The following is a 17,102-nucleotide window of genomic DNA, read 5'->3' on the forward strand; positions in this document are numbered from 1 at the left end:
TAATCATAACACATGTCACTCAAATATTTGCTTGCCCTACAGAGCAGTAGAAGATCTCAAGCCACCGTATCAACCGTACACGTGTAACCAATGACAGAAGATGCAGGTCCCACATCTGATCACAGAATCGCTGGTTGATTATAGCACTCTTTATAAAATCTAATCCGAAAGCTAAACCGCGCAAGATTTTTAGCACTTAACCAACGAAATTAGAGTGTACTTATGACTCTTTTGTTGATATAAATGATTTACAATAGAAATCAACACATTGTATAATAATTGGTGTGGTCCAAAGTTTAGAATATTTTCTTTATTAAGTTAGTTAAATTCCTTCGTAGTAGAAATAATGCTTTCCGAAATTTTAACACATTTTCATTTGCAATTGGACCATCTTTATAGGAGTAATTAAATGGGCTGGGCCGCTACATTTTGGAGTTTTATTTTGCTTTGACGGCGTATCTGGACCACTTCAATCTAACCACCACTATTTTTTTCCCATTTTCTTTAACCATAAAGCCAACTTTACAATTTTCTTATCCACATATTACTACTAATCTTTTATTTTACTCAACTTGGGTTCGTAAACCAACCTCGGGGTTTCCTCATTAATTTGAGGGATCTGTTTCTTCTTTTCTTTTTCTTTTTTCTTTTTTAGTTTGCATTAGAAAAACTTCAAATATTAGTCAATGTTTGACACTCTTTAGGTTATTATAGAACGTTAAAAAAAAAAAAAAAACTTTTGCGTCAATATGTGATACAGTGATAGTTTTGAACTTTTGATAAATAATATTATCTTCAAAGTATTTGTATGAGTTTAAAATGTTTTCCTTGTCAAAATATTATGGAATTATTTGGACAAAGAGAATATCTTTACCGGTCAAATGTAATCAATAAAGCGATCCCCCAAATCTCTTACTCATCCCACTATTTACCTAATTTATGGATTCTGCAAATCGTCTTTGATCTCACCGTTAAAGTTTTGGGGATCAACCAATATCAGATATTTTGAGATCCCAATATATTTGATTACCATTTCACGATGATTACAAATGAGTATATATAAATAAAATAAGAACAAACCTTAATTAAATCTCTTTGAGAAAATAAAGACTGTTTAGTTATCATAACACGTATAGAAATAATCTGTGGACCATCACCAAAAACGCAGAGATAACAAATTAATTTTTTTACAAGATTGTCTATTAATAAAATTGGGGGTTTAATTAATCTAGTAATTAACCACTTTTAGAAACATTAATTAAAAAGTAGACATTCCAAGCAACGGTACTGTGGTTAGCCCCCACCACGAGGCTATATTGTTAAGAGTTATGCCAACATATAGAATAATATATCATGAGCGTATAGAGCAGATTCTCGCATTTTTACTTTTTAAATATATACTTCAAGAAAACCATTTAATTATCATTAGCTAGAAATGTGTAAGAACATGAGCAAATTGTCTGAATATGTACATTCTGAAACTATATTCAAGGAATAGTTAATTTGTAGTCATTTTCTTCTTCTTCTTCTTTTTATATTTTTAAATCGACAAATTCCAATTCATAAACAATTTTTATTATATGGGATAATGCGACAGTGGAATCAAACTCCACTGAAAATAGACTTAACCATTTGATTAAGATACATCTCCATTTATAGTCATTTGCTAAATGAGTGTCTTTCACATATTTACTTTCGAATTAGATTTCTTGAAAAAACCAAAGGAATTGAGATAATCTACTAACTATTAACCTTCACAAAAAGTTACATAAATAAATATTAATAAAAGACGACTAAAAGGAAATATTGTATATATATGATATATCGTCGGTCGAAAATGTCAGAATGGAGATGAAGCAAACTCACCAGAGAAATAAATAATGCAACAAATGATAGCGGAAATGATTGCTTCAATATATACTAAGATTTCTTTCTTTTCTATATTATTTTAAGTTGTACAGAAAAAATGAACCATTTTGTGGTGGAGAACAAGGTTCAATAGTTCAATACATATTATGTGTTTAGAACTAAGCAACATAATATAGATGTAAATATGTAACTTATACTTAGTAATGTACATATCAAAAATTTTAAAAATATGACTATTACACACTTTAAACTAAATATGACTCGAACAAAAGTAAAATAATAGAATGGAGAACTGAAATATACTTTTCTATTAGGTTCTTTAAATTCTAGCCAATTGATCGTTTTAACCCATATACATATATAAGACTGTAGAGCAAGTGTTGACGTAAAGTAATTTGTTTGAGTCTCAAAAGAGTTGTTGCTTTCACATACAATCACATTTTACATTTTAGTCAATGTAAACTTATTATTTGGTTGTGGATCGTTTCAATTGCATGCATGCAGCAATGCATGTCATTTGGCTGCATTCCTTAAATGCGAGAAGTATATTCCAACAACTAATGTAAATGAGAAAACTATAAAAAAAAAATTGAAGATGGACACAAATGAACCAGTACTATTGATTTATTTTTCTGTGTGGTAGAATGTTGAGAGTTGTGGCCTTGTATTGTCCACATGAAAGTACACCTGGTCCTCACACGTTCTTATCTTGCAAGTTCATAATTAACACACATATATACCTTTGAAAATAACTCATTAATTTCGACACCATGCATATAAAATACATGATTAGACCTATATATAATTTTCCCAAAAAATGAAAAATATATATAATCAAGTGAAAAAGCATTACCAAAATTACACATCAAATTAAGATGGTCTCTATCGTGTGACAAAGAAAATGTGGTCTCCATATGTATCCTTGAGAATACTGATGATATATGGATTTGGTTGCATTGGTTCAATCTCATTAAAGTTTCGCATACAATCCATTTATGTGTGCGGGCGCATTTTTTTGTAATCATGTAGGCTGGACCGAGAATTTATATTATTCACTGGTTTACAATTTCATGTGAATTCCATAGTGATCAGTAGATATATATATTGATCAGACAAAGTAGATACACATTGATAAAACACGACAAAATGATGTGATATATAAGACAAAGTGACCCAAAATTCGATTGAAAAATTTGGGGTACGTTGATTTGAAAACTCATGAGAGTTTTTTGGGATAGAAACAAAAGGAGAGAAAAGGGTTAAAGAGGAGGATGTAGACAAGGCAAGGAACAAAAGTAGGGTTTAAGATGTTTTCGCCCCTGAATTTTATTTGATGTAACTTGTCCCTTTATCATCTCCATGTTTTTCTTCTTCTCATTAATTTAAATTTTGGCTTTGGAATTTATGGTGATGTTAATTGTACCCTCTCTTCCTTTGGATTTTGATGCCACTCATGTCCCCTCTCATAGATTTTATTAGGGTAGGAATATGCCTTTTTCCCTCTTTATTTTCATATTTATTGAATTTACGTTGGTTAATTATGGTTAGTACGCTTGGTGTTATTTAAACGTCCCGTATTCACAGTTTACGCCTAACTGATTACTTTGAACTAAAACCAGTGTCTAGTAGATCACTAAAGTCGAATTTTGAACGAAAGTTTGAAAATTCGCAAAAGCGCCGTGAAAATACAATTCCAAAACATATCATTTTTGTTTTTGGAAGCGTGATTGATGAAATAAAAACAAAATATGTTTTGGAAGTGCGACAGAATTTGTTTTTTTGTTTAGAAATGCGATAATATAGACAAATTAATAGAAAATGTAATACAAATTTAGGTGCTTTCATAACTACAAAAAAAAAAAAAAACTACCCTATTGTTGAAAACTTTCATACTACAAGAATAACACAAGCAATATAAAAGAAGAAAAATAATTTTCAATAATCAAAAACAGACATTATATTTTAGTAGTCAATTTAATCTGTAAATATCTGTAAAGAAAATTAATCACCAATTTTATTGTTAACTACAAAGTGGTGTTTATAATATTGCAATTTATAGTTTGTTAACTACAAAGTATAAACATTAAAGAGTAATGATGCGTTTTTATGTGTCTAGATACACATTTCGCTGTACGTGTTTATAGGTGAGTTTTTAATCAATAAATATTGAAGATGTACCGTATGCTTTATTTTGTATTGGCATGAGAATAATTATATACAAGAGGGCTGCGCTTTTATTGTGGGATGAATAATTGAATCATGTGGATGTGATATGCATAATTGGAAGGTTCCGGCGAAGAATCTTACGGGGAAAAATAATCAAAATCATGAATATATATTCATTAGTTAATAATTATATTTAGAAGTCAAAAAGCATAATATAGTTATATTAATAATAATGTACATCTCTATTGTAACACTCTCATATGAGATGTCTGCGACCTCGCCACTCAAAAGAATATATATTTATAAACTATACGTTGATATAGTTTTTAAGACCATATGGTATATACATATATTTAGTTAGATACCCCATATCAATTAATCGGTTCATCACCACTTAATTCACTTGGTTGCTTCGAATGTGTTTCATAATTCACTTGTAATTTTAAAATCTTTCCTTCACTTGTGCTTTCGCTTGTAATCTCAAAATGTTATATATCTCTTTTAACGGGAGAAAAACGATTAAAGACGGATTAAAATATATATCCATTTTGTATAGTCAAATGCAATAATATATACATAATCTACAAGATAAATCATAAGAAAGATTCAATAACAGTAATAGAGTAATAACAGTGATTACTGATTAGTCTAAAAGACTAAAACTCGAGGATGATGACTTAATCAAAGGGCTTAGATTCATCCACGTGTCTAAAACCCGTTTAATCAAAGATCTCTTAAATACGACATACACATGCAGCTACCTCCTAGACAGAGATATAATACAGACTCATCTCACTTTGTATTATTTGAGTGTTTTTATAAAACCATTTTTCCATCTTCCTCATCACCTTCCCAAGAAGAAGAACACCAAAGAAGAAGAAAGGTTAATAATGATGGGCAGTGTCGAGCTGAATCTGAGGGAGACTGAGCTGTGTCTTGGTCTTCCCGGTGGAGATACAGTGGCTCCGGTAACCGGAAACAAGAGAGGGTTCTCAGAGACGGTTGATCTGAAGCTAAATCTGAATAATGAGCCTGCAAACAAGGAAGGATCTACGACTCATGACGTCGTGACTTTTGATTCCAAGGAGAAGAGTGCTTGTCCTAAAGATCCAGCCAAACCTCCGGCCAAGTAATTTTACTATTTTGTCCTTTATGATTTATTTTCCACTCTTCTCTACTGCTCTTAATATTAACATTTTTGTAAAGGTGACTGCAAAAAAAAACAGAAATTTCATTAAAGATATATATTTTTCTTCGCCAAAACCATTTTATCATATGTCTACGGTTTTTTTCTCTTCTTAAATCGTCCAATGTCTTAATATATTTAATTATGTTTAACCCATAGTCTCATGCAAGTAAAATTTATGTGACATCACGTCAAAGCTAACTACAGTCTATATCTTGTATAACATAACCGTTTTTCCGTTTTAAAAAAAATATAGGGCACAAGTTGTGGGATGGCCACCGGTGAGATCATACCGGAAGAACGTGATGGTTTCCTGCCAAAAATCAAGCGGTGGCCCGGAGGCGGCGGCGTTCGTGAAGGTATCAATGGACGGAGCACCGTACTTGAGGAAAATCGATTTGAGGATGTATAAAAGCTACGATGAGCTTTCTAATGCTTTGTCCAACATGTTCAGCTCTTTTACCATGGGTACGTTTTATAAGTATATTCCTTATATATATATGTAGATCCTTCCATGCACATTTAGTTACTAATTAATTGTTACTATAGAAAGAAAAATTAATCATCATGATGATAGATCAGTCCCAAATGAATTACCGTTATCGAGTATACAAATATTTCATAATTGAGTAACCCGTTAGTAGTAGTTTAGAAACTGTGAAAAGAAAACTATGTGATAAAATCCAATTGCGAAAAATGTATATTTCATTTGTTGCACCATAAAAGAAAACCACCAAGTTTAAATTCAGGATATCAAGTTCTTATACCTAAGATTATTTTAGGCAAACATGGAGGAGAAGAAGGAATGATAGACTTCATGAATGAGAGGAAATTGATGGATTTGGTGAATAGCTGGGACTATGTTCCCTCTTATGAAGACAAAGACGGTGATTGGATGCTCGTCGGCGACGTTCCTTGGCCGTACGTCTTCTTCTTCTCCCTTATTAATTACCATTTAATTAGAGCTTTATTGTTTCGGTTAAAATTCGAGCTTTATTTTTGTTTATGTCATTTATTTGTTTCTAATAAATAACCATTTGTTTTAATCTTTTTATTTATTAGAATGTTCGTCGATACATGCAAGCGTTTACGTCTCATGAAAGGATCGGATGCCATTGGTCTCGGTATGTATTTTCTACCAATGCATATTATATTCACATTGATTAAATTTTGATTTCAGTTTGTTACCCATTTAAATTAAAATTTACGTGTATATGTATACAATATAGTTAAAATAGCTTACAAAAGAGATTTGCCCCAAAAAGAAAAAAAAAACTTACAAAAGAGCTTAAAAGTTTACTATAATGTACACCTCAACCGCATAACTTGGTCGCCTAAATAATTTAATATGCTATCGTTTAAGATGATGTCTAATCATCAAACGCTTAAACCGTTCATTATTTTTCGCACAATTATATTTCTACCGTAAAGAACAAATTTGTCGAAAGAAAACTTATCGCTTTGATCTTTTAAATCATTGATATAATACATGATATTTGATTCTCTTTTGTCAAATGCAAAAAAAGAAAGAGATTAAATAACAGAGGGAATAAAAAATATACTCTTTTAACAGAATAAATACCGTGGTCAAATGTCTTTGCTTATTAATTGTAAAAATATTTCAGCTCCGAGGGCGATGGAGAAGTGCAAGAGCAGAGCTTGAAGTCAAATTAAAAGGATAAGTGGTATCGATTATATATTTGATTAACACATTGATTGGTGTTAATTGCTCTTTTTTTTCTTACGATGAAATACATTGTTCAGTTTCTTTTGATTGTCTGTGTTTTGATCTGGATTTGGTATGTAGATATAGTTTGTATGCTATTATGTGTAATGAACTTAAGTTAAATATTTGAGACATTTGTAATGGAAAATGTGTAATAATTTGAACATCCTATTCCTATGTATATGTTTGTCTTTATTTATTTATTTTGCCAAAGATGTGTATATTCGTATAAGGAATATGTGATTTTTATTCCACTATGGAAAATTTAATCTCACATTACTTCTCTTTAATTTCAGTCTCTTAATAGTCAGTTATTTTCTAAAGGCAGAACAGTATTCTTTTGGTTCGTCTTGAAAGTGAAACTAAAGATCATAGCGATCGAGTATTTGACCCTAAAGTAAACTTTCCCCAAGTATAATTTCGAAGTCGGTATAATTAGAATTACAATATTACAATATACATATGTTATATCAGATGAATATAATTACAAAAATGGGGAAAATTCACTTTGTTGGTATATTGATTTGTTGGTACTTAAAGTGATAATTGGCTTTGGTTGGAGGAAATAAAATAGAGAAATAGGACCCATAGGGAAGAGAGGGAGCAATGCCATGTGCATATTCATGGGTCTCTTCATTTCATTACCTTTGTTTATCATTTAATTTCCCATTAAATTAATTAGGAATATTAACTTTTATACCAACTAAATTTATTAACAAGGTTATCATAATTATACACAAATATCCTCTCTATAATGAAAAATGAAAAACCACTAGAAATATGGAATTACGTTGTATCCTTTATCACTTTCAGAAATGAGCTACAAGTAATTTATTATTGTCAAGAGATTGCACATGTGTAAAACTTGAAGGTAAAAGACATATATATGCAATAAAATATAGATATATATATATATATATATCGATGACATAATAGATATAGTATAATAACATATAGGGCCCTTTTGGATTAATGGTGTTTACTGGTTATAATGGAGCTATTCTAAGCAGTCCTTATTTAATTTGATGTTTAACGTTAAAAAAAAGTTTAAGAATAAAATATATAGATAAAATAAAGAAAACTGAGAATGTAAATATTGATAAATGGGGAAGCACATGGAGAAGATGTTGAATCCCAAAACGAACAAATCGAAGTTTTAGGAAAGTATCGTTCCAACGTACATGCATGCATATATATAGAAAATATGTGTACTAATGTATGTGTAAACACAAACATTGTACAATTAGTTACGTTGAAATGTTTTAAATTTCAGTATCTTAATATTTGTCTTCATTTCTTGGATCAGGCAGAAGCATGTTCGATGTTTGATGGGGTCAATAATTAATTTGACAAGTTGACGCTCTAGAGGATTCTTCACCAAACTTAAATTATCGCAGATAATACATTATTTAAAAATAGATGGAGCAACATATAAAACTATATGTTAAAAATATTTTATAGTTTTAGAAAAACTTTTGTTAAAAATAATAAAGCTATAAACAAACAAGAAAAACGGGTGATAGTTTCTCTATCACATAATAATGGAATCCATTTAAAATTCCATAGGCCTCATTACACATGATGGGCCGTGGCTTTTCTAAGCACAGTTGTTATCAAGATAAAGAAGCAGAAGAAGTTGTAAGGAATTTTCTAACCGGGTCAAGTATACAATATATGTAAACCATAACGTAAACCGGATATCAAACCGGGTCGTAGGTCGAACCTGAACTTTCTGATTCTGTTTTTTTTTTGTTGGTGTCCGAGTCTATTCCTAATTAGGGTTTGTGGTGGAGCTCTGTTGATGTTTTGATTCTTTCTATAAACGATTCAATGGTTAGTGGTGGCATTCCTCTTACGAAATTTTCTTATTATGCATGTGATGGAAATTTTCAACACCAAACATGAAGGAATGCGAAATATGAGTTACCAGTGAAGATATTTGTCCGATAAATGAGGTTGTGGCTACAAGTGTTTTGTCAAAACAATAATGGCTTTGTGTTCGGATGCTGGCTTTAAAGCTTGAGCTCTTGATTGAGTTTGCTCGGCGCTACTATGAATCATCAGATTGAATGAAGAAAGTTGTGTACTCTGTTCTTGTCTCTTTATGGATTCAAACCTTTTCTTCTCCTTTAACAAGGTTCATAAAAACCAAAAGAGAACAGTTTTGGGAGACCGAAACCATATCATCTCACAGACGGGTAACATCAATCCTCTTCCTCTAAACCGGTTTTCGTCTTAAAACATATTTTGTCATTAACAATGTTTAATGGGACACAAAACAAACAATGACAATTTACAAAACAACAAAACCCTAAATCCCCAAACTCATTATCAAATCGTGTTGATCAGATTCCACTGTAATCACCACGAGCACCGTCGTTACCACCGCCAGAGGTAGAGAGCATCGGTCCATAAGGTGATTCCAGATCGTCACTCACAAGATCATCCGTTCCTCTTAACGCAGCGTGTAAGATCAAAACCAGAACACCAAATCCAACGGTGGTGAGAGCTCTGAGCCAAACTCCGGTGGTAACTAGCGACCCAATCGAAAGACCAATGAGAAGCACAGCGACGATGCCGTCATCAATAGTGAATCCGAAGATCGTGAGTGGCTCCTCGCGAGCGAAGTAGAGGAAGAACCAAGCTAAGCCAACGGCTATAAACGCGAGGATGGCGATTGGACGTGTGATTAGGGTTAGACCTAGGAGGATAGAGAGAATGATACTGTAGTTGATGCGGAAGTGAGTCAGGTTCTGAGTTACGCGAGTTGTTGCATCGGCGATGGAGGAAGGGAAGCTGAAGGCGGAAAGATCGAGGAAATCGCCCCATGGACGAGCCGCTCCAGTAATTGACTGAGCTGTTTCTTTGATTCCGGTGATCACTTGATTCGCCATTGCCGATTGGATCTCTCCTCGATTTCAGAAACCCTAGAATTTCTCAGGAACAATCTTTTGTTAAAGTTAGAGGGAACACAAGTCAACTGGTTAAGGGAGACTTATAACTGACAAAGGCCCATGTCCATATACTTAAAGGCCCATTAATCTGTTGTCGTGAAGTGGACTAATTTGAGTATCTGGTTTTTGCAGTGGGTACGATTTCTATCCTCTGTTATGAGATTTTAGATGTATGTTGTTACTCTTAACAAAAGTGTAATGTTAAGCAGAGTCCTAATAACAAGGAAAACAACAATACCCATGTTTGAGCAAGTTCTAGGTGTCACTTCATTTTCAATTAATCAAATCCAAATAAATTATAACAACATAAACATAACAAAAATCCAAAATGATTTGATTTAAGATCCTCTTGTAACATGATAATGAAAACGCAAGAGCTAGAGTTGAGAAAGCTTCTAAAGTAATGTCATTATAAAGCTTCAAAAACATAAGAGATCCACGTACTTAGATCCACATATAACGAGCAAGTAAACACATTCCCCAATAGAAGCTTTTCACTTAAGGGGAATGAATCTGGAAGAGTGGGTAGCACCAACACCAGGCCTACCGTGCTTGACCGGCTTGTATGAGATAGAGAACTCAGCCAGGTAGTGACCAATCATCTCAGGCTTGATCTCAACCTGGTTGAAAGTCTTTCCGTTGTACACTCCAATGATGCTTCCAATCATTTCAGGGACGATGATCATGTTCCTCAAGTGGGTTCTCACTGGTTCTGGCTTCTCACCTTGTGGTGCCTCCCTTTTCTGTTTAATCAACCAAAACGCAAGTTCGAAATCAGACACTTACTCAGATATACAGAATGCAACAATCAGAAACAAGGCTATTGTACATTCAGGATAGACAAGAGATTCAGTAACTGATGTAGGAACAATTCATTCATACTCAAACACAGTGTAAACATTCATAAAGGCAATCCAGACAGAGTCTAATACAGCAACAAGGTTATGAATCTCAATAAAACATGGAATTTAATCATGAACTCGAGAATCAGAAATGTATCAATGTATGAAACAAGACAACAAATCCAGAAATCACTAAAACAATCAACACCAATCTTAAACAAACTTAGAGAGAACACAAACAGAAGAGACTTGCACTAAAATTGTTACAAAACCATATTCAGAACTAACCAAGCAACACCAAGTATTCAACAAAGTGAAGATAAACGAGCAACTTAAGAACTAACCAAACATTCAAGACTATATAAGAAATGATTACCGCTTTCCTCAGCTTCTTAATCAGAGCCATTGGCTTCCTTGTCAAACCTCTAGAGAACCTATGAACATTTCACAAACAGTCAAAATGAAGTCAAACATCAATCACAGAATCTAAAAATGAGACTAGTCTAGGGTTTGATATATACCTTCTACGAATACGAGAAGAGAAGAGCTTGACAAGATCATCAGTAGACATATCGAGAAGAGCATCGAGATCAACTCCTTTGAAGGCAAACTTCTTAAACGTCCTCTTCTTGGGAACTCCAGCAGCAGCAACCTCTGGTTCAACATCCGCCTACAACATTCACCATTAATTGTTCAGCAATCGGAAAATGTAAATCAGAGAAGAAGATTCAGTCAGATATTGAGACTGAAGAACTCACCATGATTGGATCTCAGCAAAAGGATAAAACCCTAAAACGGCTTAAGCTTTGATAACTGTCGTTGGCTGCTGAGAGGTCTTTGCAAGAGAAAAATAAAAGAATTTTCTTCGACTAAAATTATATATAGTGGGATACTTGGGAACCCTAGTCCTTTTTTTTTTTGTCGGCCCAACTTCATTATATGAAAGCCCAAATGGGAATATTACAACATGATACACGCCTCTTTTAAGCCCAGATTAAATGAACCCAATAACATTAGTGACACGTAACCCTAAAACGTGTATTGTTAAGCAAATATGTGGGCCCACTCTTCTCTTATCATCTCATCAAAACGTTGTAAGAGATACGAGTGAAAAACATTTGACTTCACTTGTTACGAAGAAAAAGGAAACTTTTATTTTCAAACAAATTGAGTTAATTGTTTTTTAGAAATTACGACTTGTGTTTGTTAAATCGAAGTTATATACGATAGGATCAAGTCGTAACTGTTATCAAAATATTAGTTTATCGACTGCAATTTGTTCTTGGTTGATGTGCGTGACCAATGACTATGGGTCTCAATTCCACTAGCTATGTCAACTCACAACAAAAACCATTTTATTAACTTATTTAACCAAAAAGCTGACGGAAACAAATGACAAATTCAGGAAGAAGATAATTTCAAAGGTCTAGTTCACAAATATCATCAATTTTTTGGTTGGGCCTTTTCGATTCTCCTGATTGCATCGCTAAGTTCCTTCTGGACCTTGGGCCTCGATGGAACTAACACAACATCATTCCAAACAGAACCGGGTTTGCTTAATTGGCTTGGATCCGGATAAAGCTCGTAAATGGATTCTGCATCCGGGTTGAGACTGCTGACCCGTTTTAGACAATCAATATCCTCTGGATCCACCAGAAGCTTACTATTTCCGTCTTTCCACGCTATAAGCTGCTCCACCAACCAATTAAAACACACACATCAGTATCTCTCCCAAAAACGACATCGTAATAGATTTGATATTGACTTTTGACTAATTTACCCTTGGAGGACCACCAACAGCATTGGTGCAATAAAGCCTAGCGTTATCAACAAGCTCACAATACTTTGGGAATGCATTAGCAAATCTCTTGTGTGAATTCAATTGTGGTTTCACTCTCACTGCTCTCTTCACCATTAGAGCTCTCCTATAAAAAAACAAAATTTGGTTACGATTAGCATGATAATAGCAGCTAACAACGAGTAACAAAGACTACAAAATATTTTCGAAAATGTGAAAACTTGATGAATCTTTACCGTATGCCTCTTGCTACGGCAAGATAAGCGTCACAAACCACACCGACCAGCTCGATTCTGTAAGGTTTCAGATTTTGTTGTTTGCCATTTTCTTTCGTTTCTTCTTCTTCTTCTTCCCAATATTTTTCGGTTATCGTCCCCTCTTCGGACACCTTGTAGCCTTCGCCCATTCGATATTTTTGTTTGTGGACGTTTCTTGCCATTTCGATCATTTGTTCGACGAATGGCTCCCATGACAATGTTCCATCCATTATCACATCACGTCCGTCGTTCAATGCTGTTACTAGTAAGGACGATGCAGCATCCGTTGATGATTGATGAACCTAAAATATATATAAGGAAATAACCAGAAATGTAGCATGTTAAAGCCAAATATATATACACAATCGAGGATGGCTAGCTAGAACTAAGAACAACGTACCAATTCAGCAGTTTGAAGCATATCATCGTGGTGACCTCTAGAGCTAAGAGCTCTATAAATTACATCCGTCTCCTTAAACGCGTCTGCCTCTATAACCACCGCGTCGGCCTGTGCCTCCGACCAAAACGACCTACAAAATATTATTTCTGGTTATTTAAAGAAAGATTAAGTAGGCTTATAACCACCATATGTTAAAGAAATACAAGAAAAAAGAGTTATACTCTAGGAAGATATCTTTGAGGACGGTGCTCTTTCCTGCGCCCATTCCTCCGCCCATAAGGAGAAGGACGGGACTTCGTTTGTTATGAGCCACCGGAGACATTACTTCCGTACAGTGTGGCTCACTGCTTCCGCTCCCAATGACTCTCATCTCTTCTACTAATGTCGAAATTACCCTTTTCACCTTGAGATCTTTTGTTACTCTCTCAAACCTCTGTTTCCTACATTATTAACAAAGCCATTAATTAGTTCTACAATGTTTGTTAATAGTTATAGATTAATAGTCAGTTCTACATTATATGTTACGCTTGGTACAGTTAGTTGGAATCATTACGCAACGACGATTACGGGTAACGCAATTTATATGTATGTAACTATAGGTATGCATATATAAAGTCATGGATATGGAACAATCAATCACCTTGTTGCTGCCATCACGAAATCCTTGAGTTTTGGAACTTTCTGATCCGACTCATCGCTTAAAGCCTGTCATTTTGTGTTATAGGATAATATTTATTATTCATACACATTATTGGAGATCGCTAATGGTTGTAGTAAATAGCCTACTTCACCTATCAGACTACCAAATAAAAATATACTGAATTTGATTGAAATCAAAGTACCTGAGAGATGAGGTTGGAAGATTGGGTCCAATTGAAAGAAAAATAAGTGAGAATGCATCTATCAAATTCTTCAAGGAGATGAACATAGAGAGAATCACGCTCAGCTTCATTCTCCAAATACTCATCCACATTCTCATCATACCCTTTTGTTTTCAACAAATATCCATTTGCTAATTTGCATAGTTGTGGGTATTCATTTGGATCCTCAAATCCGAGCTGCCTTGCTGCATTTTTAACATATATATGATTACACAAAATTGTTCCAAAATTATGTTTGGATAAAATAATTACAAAGGGCTCATTTTTTGTTGTTGTGGAAAGGTCTTCTAGCATTTATGATTTTATGGATAAAGAGTACGTGTACATACCCCATTTTGAAATCTCTTATCACCAAAACATTAATGCTTACCTATACATATTTTTATTTTTTTTGGCATATTAACCCAAGAAATAGTAACTCTTCTTTTTTTCCGTCTGCCTAAGAAATACTCTAATTTATTTTTATGTTATTCTAATCCTTTGGTCGATCTTGATTATTTTTCTATCTTCTTTACTTGAAATTGTTAGCAATCCTTTTTTTGTTAATTAAAAGTATTAGCCATGTTCATTCTTGAGATGCATCGAAAGGATATAAGAATACTTACCAACATAGTGGGAGAATCTCTCTAGGTTTGATCGTCGACCTGAGTCTTTCCTCTCAATCAAAGGGGCGATTTTGACATCTTTATACCCCATGGAAGCACCTTGATCAAGTTTCCGGCGTCGAAGGAGTAATTCTCCGGCGTAAGCAGCTGCTACAGCGGCGGCAAGACCACCAAGAGAAGCTAGGAGGAGATCAACTGATTTACAACCAACATTAGAGACATCTCTTGTTCCTTCTATAGCAAAGAAATCAACAAAACTCAATAAGAGAGAGAGAGAGAGAGAAAAAGAAATAAAAAACAATAGTATTTATTATTTCAAATACGTTTTTGTTGTTTGTTTACTGGTAAACGAAGAGAGAGATGCAGAGAGGAAGACCATTACCTCCTAAGGGTTTCACCATTCTTTGGTTTGAAAAGTCTTTTTGGGAAGGAGATTGAGACTGCGAGGGTAAGCACTAACTCAACACAACATTGATTTCTAGTTTGGATTTTTCTTTTCTCATCTAATATGTCTGAATTTTTCTTGGAAGATTTCTCTTAAGAATGCATCTAGTGGGATTTATTTAATGTTTATTATATAGTACTACTAGCTACTACTAGATATTAATATTATATGAAATTTGATATCATGCATGATGTGGTAATTTAATGATGACTTGACTTATTGCGGATGGGGTGGTTTTTCAAAGTATGATTGCCAAAATGACTAGTGATTTAATTGTTTATCTATGCATAATGTAATTCATCGTCTAATAGATACAGTAATAACATAAACTAACAAAAAAAGATCAAAAGTATGAAACCAACATATCTCAACTAATATTCTTTTTCGACAAAACTGATCACATCACCTGCGTCATTTTCCTTTGTTCAGTATTCTATTCCCCTTTTCTTTTGAATCAAAGGTCATATACTCGTGTGGCTCATATATTTGATAAAAGTTTAAGAAGAAAGAAAGGGAGTATTTTGATGATAAAAATACATGAATTTTGGTTCAAATAAGAGCTACAAAGTTTGATAATATACATGAACACTGATTAAATTTGATTAATGAATTCATGTGTCTATGTTAATTTGAATTTTGCTTCACATACATTAACAAAAGTAGTAACAGAAGATCTACATATCTGTTGGATGTGAGAAAACAGTAAAAGAAAAGGCAGGAATGAACAACTTGATTGAAATAATTGGATGGTACCAACTTTGTATCAAAACTTAAAGTAATCATAATGCGAAACTAAAAATAGTGAAACATAAACAATTCTAATAAGTTACCACCACAAACCTCATCAATACTTTACAAATGCATCATCACCTTGAAATGATCATCATATTCACAGTAACAAATATATAAGCCAAATTTTTTAAACAGGATCTATCTGTATATTAAAAAAAAAGCTTAGTTCAACATCGAGGTAAACACATATAGAGAAAAAGTAAGGTTGTTTGTATTATTAGAAAAACATATAGTAATGTAGTTTTATTAGTATCAATAATAATAAGAAGCAAATGGGACAAAGACTAAAAACACCTTGATGTTGTTTATTGAATGTAAAAAAGAAGAAAGGTTGGTTGAACGATCAAAGGTTGGAACGAGGAGCAAAGTACTTGGTATGACGACCTTGAGCAATAATCTTACCAGTCGTCTTCTTCCTCAGCTCCACACTCACTACTGCTACAGCTTTACCAACACGCAATGCCTTTGATTCTATCTCTATCTCTTCCTGTGTTTTTTTTTATATATATGTCAATCAATTTTGCAAAGAAAGACATCTAATAAATTTAAGAAAGAAGGAAAGGAAGTTACATCGAGAAAAGCAGCATCAAGGTATGAAACATTGATCTCCACTGAAACTCCGGAATGTGAAGCTCCGGCTGTGTAGATCACTGCTGATCCTATCAAATCCACCAGCGTCGCCGTTGCTCCTCCGTGTAAGAATTTCCCTGCGTTCTTTCCTCAACAAATTCACAAAAGTCATTAGGGATTCTTTTTTTCTCGAAATTAGGGATTTGTTGTTCATGTGGTTGTTACCAGGAGATGAGGAGGGATTTTCATGGAGCAGACGATACGGCCAGGTTCGATGAGATCCACTTTAAGACCATTGGTTACGAATCGTTCGAGGAATCTGTGTGGTAATTTCGCCACCATTGGTTCCTTGGCCTTTTCGTCTTCATCTCCTTCCAGATACTTTTTCACCGATTCTAGATCCATTCTCTTCTTCTTTCCCTTTTCTTTTTCCGTATCAACACCTTTTGAGGGTTTTTTTTTTAAATCGAAAATTTTTTGATATGAATCAGATTTAAATGGCTCACATTTTTTTCTAGTTTTTACTCATTCAAATAAAGAAGTGATCTAATCAAATTAGACAAAGAAAGAAAAAAATAAATTAGACAAAAAAACACACACACACACACATT

The 17,102-nt window shown here is 33.6% G+C and overlaps 5 protein-coding genes and 2 long non-coding RNA genes across 10 annotated transcripts; 2 read left to right on the forward strand and 5 right to left on the reverse strand.

The window, feature by feature from the left end:
• Positions 1 to 2,851: 2,851 nt before the first annotated feature.
• On the reverse strand, positions 2,852 to 3,541 carry AT1G04253. The gene has a single exon (NR_138679.1). It is a non-coding gene; the product is annotated as an other RNA (long non-coding RNA).
• Positions 3,542 to 4,621: 1,080 nt separating this feature from the next.
• Positions 4,622 to 7,207, forward strand: AXR3 (AUX/IAA transcriptional regulator family protein). Its single transcript, NM_100306.4, has 5 exons — positions 4,622 to 5,164; positions 5,478 to 5,689; positions 6,004 to 6,142; positions 6,284 to 6,345; positions 6,847 to 7,207. Exons 1-5 carry the CDS (start codon positions 4,926 to 4,928, stop codon positions 6,882 to 6,884), a joined length of 690 nt encoding a protein of 229 aa, NP_171921.1. The 5' UTR covers positions 4,622 to 4,925; the 3' UTR covers positions 6,885 to 7,207.
• Positions 7,208 to 8,821: 1,614 nt separating this feature from the next.
• On the reverse strand, positions 8,822 to 10,108 carry MPI7 (CAMV movement protein interacting protein 7). The gene has a single exon (NM_100307.3). It carries the CDS (start codon positions 9,839 to 9,841, stop codon positions 9,293 to 9,295), a length of 549 nt encoding a protein of 182 aa, NP_563704.1. The 5' UTR covers positions 9,842 to 10,108; the 3' UTR covers positions 8,822 to 9,292.
• RPS15 (cytosolic ribosomal protein S15) lies at positions 10,102 to 11,674 on the reverse strand. Of its 2 annotated transcripts, none has more exons than NM_100308.4 (4): positions 11,502 to 11,674; positions 11,265 to 11,413; positions 11,120 to 11,177; positions 10,102 to 10,644 (listed from the first exon to the last, which is right to left on the reverse strand). In NM_100308.4, exons 1-4 carry the CDS (start codon positions 11,502 to 11,504, stop codon positions 10,396 to 10,398), a joined length of 459 nt encoding a protein of 152 aa, NP_171923.1. In that variant the 5' UTR covers positions 11,505 to 11,674; the 3' UTR covers positions 10,102 to 10,395. The 2 variants fall into 2 exon arrangements, with proteins under 2 accessions (NP_171923.1, NP_001030956.1); NM_001035879.1 differs by having other exon boundaries at positions 10,148 to 10,644; positions 11,123 to 11,177; positions 11,502 to 11,595.
• A 305-nt stretch (positions 11,675 to 11,979) lies between these two features.
• On the reverse strand, positions 11,980 to 15,635 carry AT1G04280 (P-loop containing nucleoside triphosphate hydrolases superfamily protein). 2 transcript variants are annotated; one of them, NM_100309.4, is made up of 9 exons: positions 15,067 to 15,635; positions 14,685 to 14,918; positions 14,041 to 14,264; positions 13,839 to 13,903; positions 13,420 to 13,638; positions 13,199 to 13,328; positions 12,778 to 13,100; positions 12,524 to 12,668; positions 11,980 to 12,432 (listed from the first exon to the last, which is right to left on the reverse strand). In NM_100309.4, exons 1-9 carry the CDS (start codon positions 15,083 to 15,085, stop codon positions 12,187 to 12,189), a joined length of 1,605 nt encoding a protein of 534 aa, NP_171924.2. In that variant the 5' UTR covers positions 15,086 to 15,635; the 3' UTR covers positions 11,980 to 12,186. The 2 variants fall into 2 exon arrangements, with proteins under 2 accessions (NP_171924.2, NP_001322810.1); NM_001331471.1 differs by having other exon boundaries at positions 14,685 to 15,635.
• A 205-nt stretch (positions 15,636 to 15,840) lies between these two features.
• On the reverse strand, positions 15,841 to 17,077 carry AT1G04290 (Thioesterase superfamily protein; the record flags this gene model as incomplete). Of its 2 annotated transcripts, NM_100310.6 has the most annotated exons (3): positions 15,841 to 16,408; positions 16,492 to 16,635; positions 16,717 to 17,077. In NM_100310.6, 3 exons carry the CDS (start codon positions 16,894 to 16,896, stop codon positions 16,265 to 16,267), a joined length of 468 nt encoding a protein of 155 aa, NP_563705.1. The 2 variants fall into 2 exon arrangements, with proteins under 2 accessions (NP_563705.1, NP_001321082.1); NM_001331472.1 differs by lacking the exon at positions 15,841 to 16,408 and having other exon boundaries at positions 16,432 to 16,635; positions 16,717 to 16,896.
• AT1G04295 lies at positions 16,325 to 16,979 on the forward strand. Its single transcript, NR_138688.1, has 2 exons — positions 16,325 to 16,616; positions 16,720 to 16,979. It is a non-coding gene; the product is annotated as an other RNA (long non-coding RNA).
• Positions 17,078 to 17,102: the final 25 nt, after the last annotated feature.

The sequence above is a fragment of the Arabidopsis thaliana genome, assembly GCF_000001735.4.
Source record: "Arabidopsis thaliana chromosome 1 sequence".
NCBI lineage: Eukaryota > Viridiplantae > Streptophyta > Magnoliopsida > Brassicales > Brassicaceae > Arabidopsis > Arabidopsis thaliana.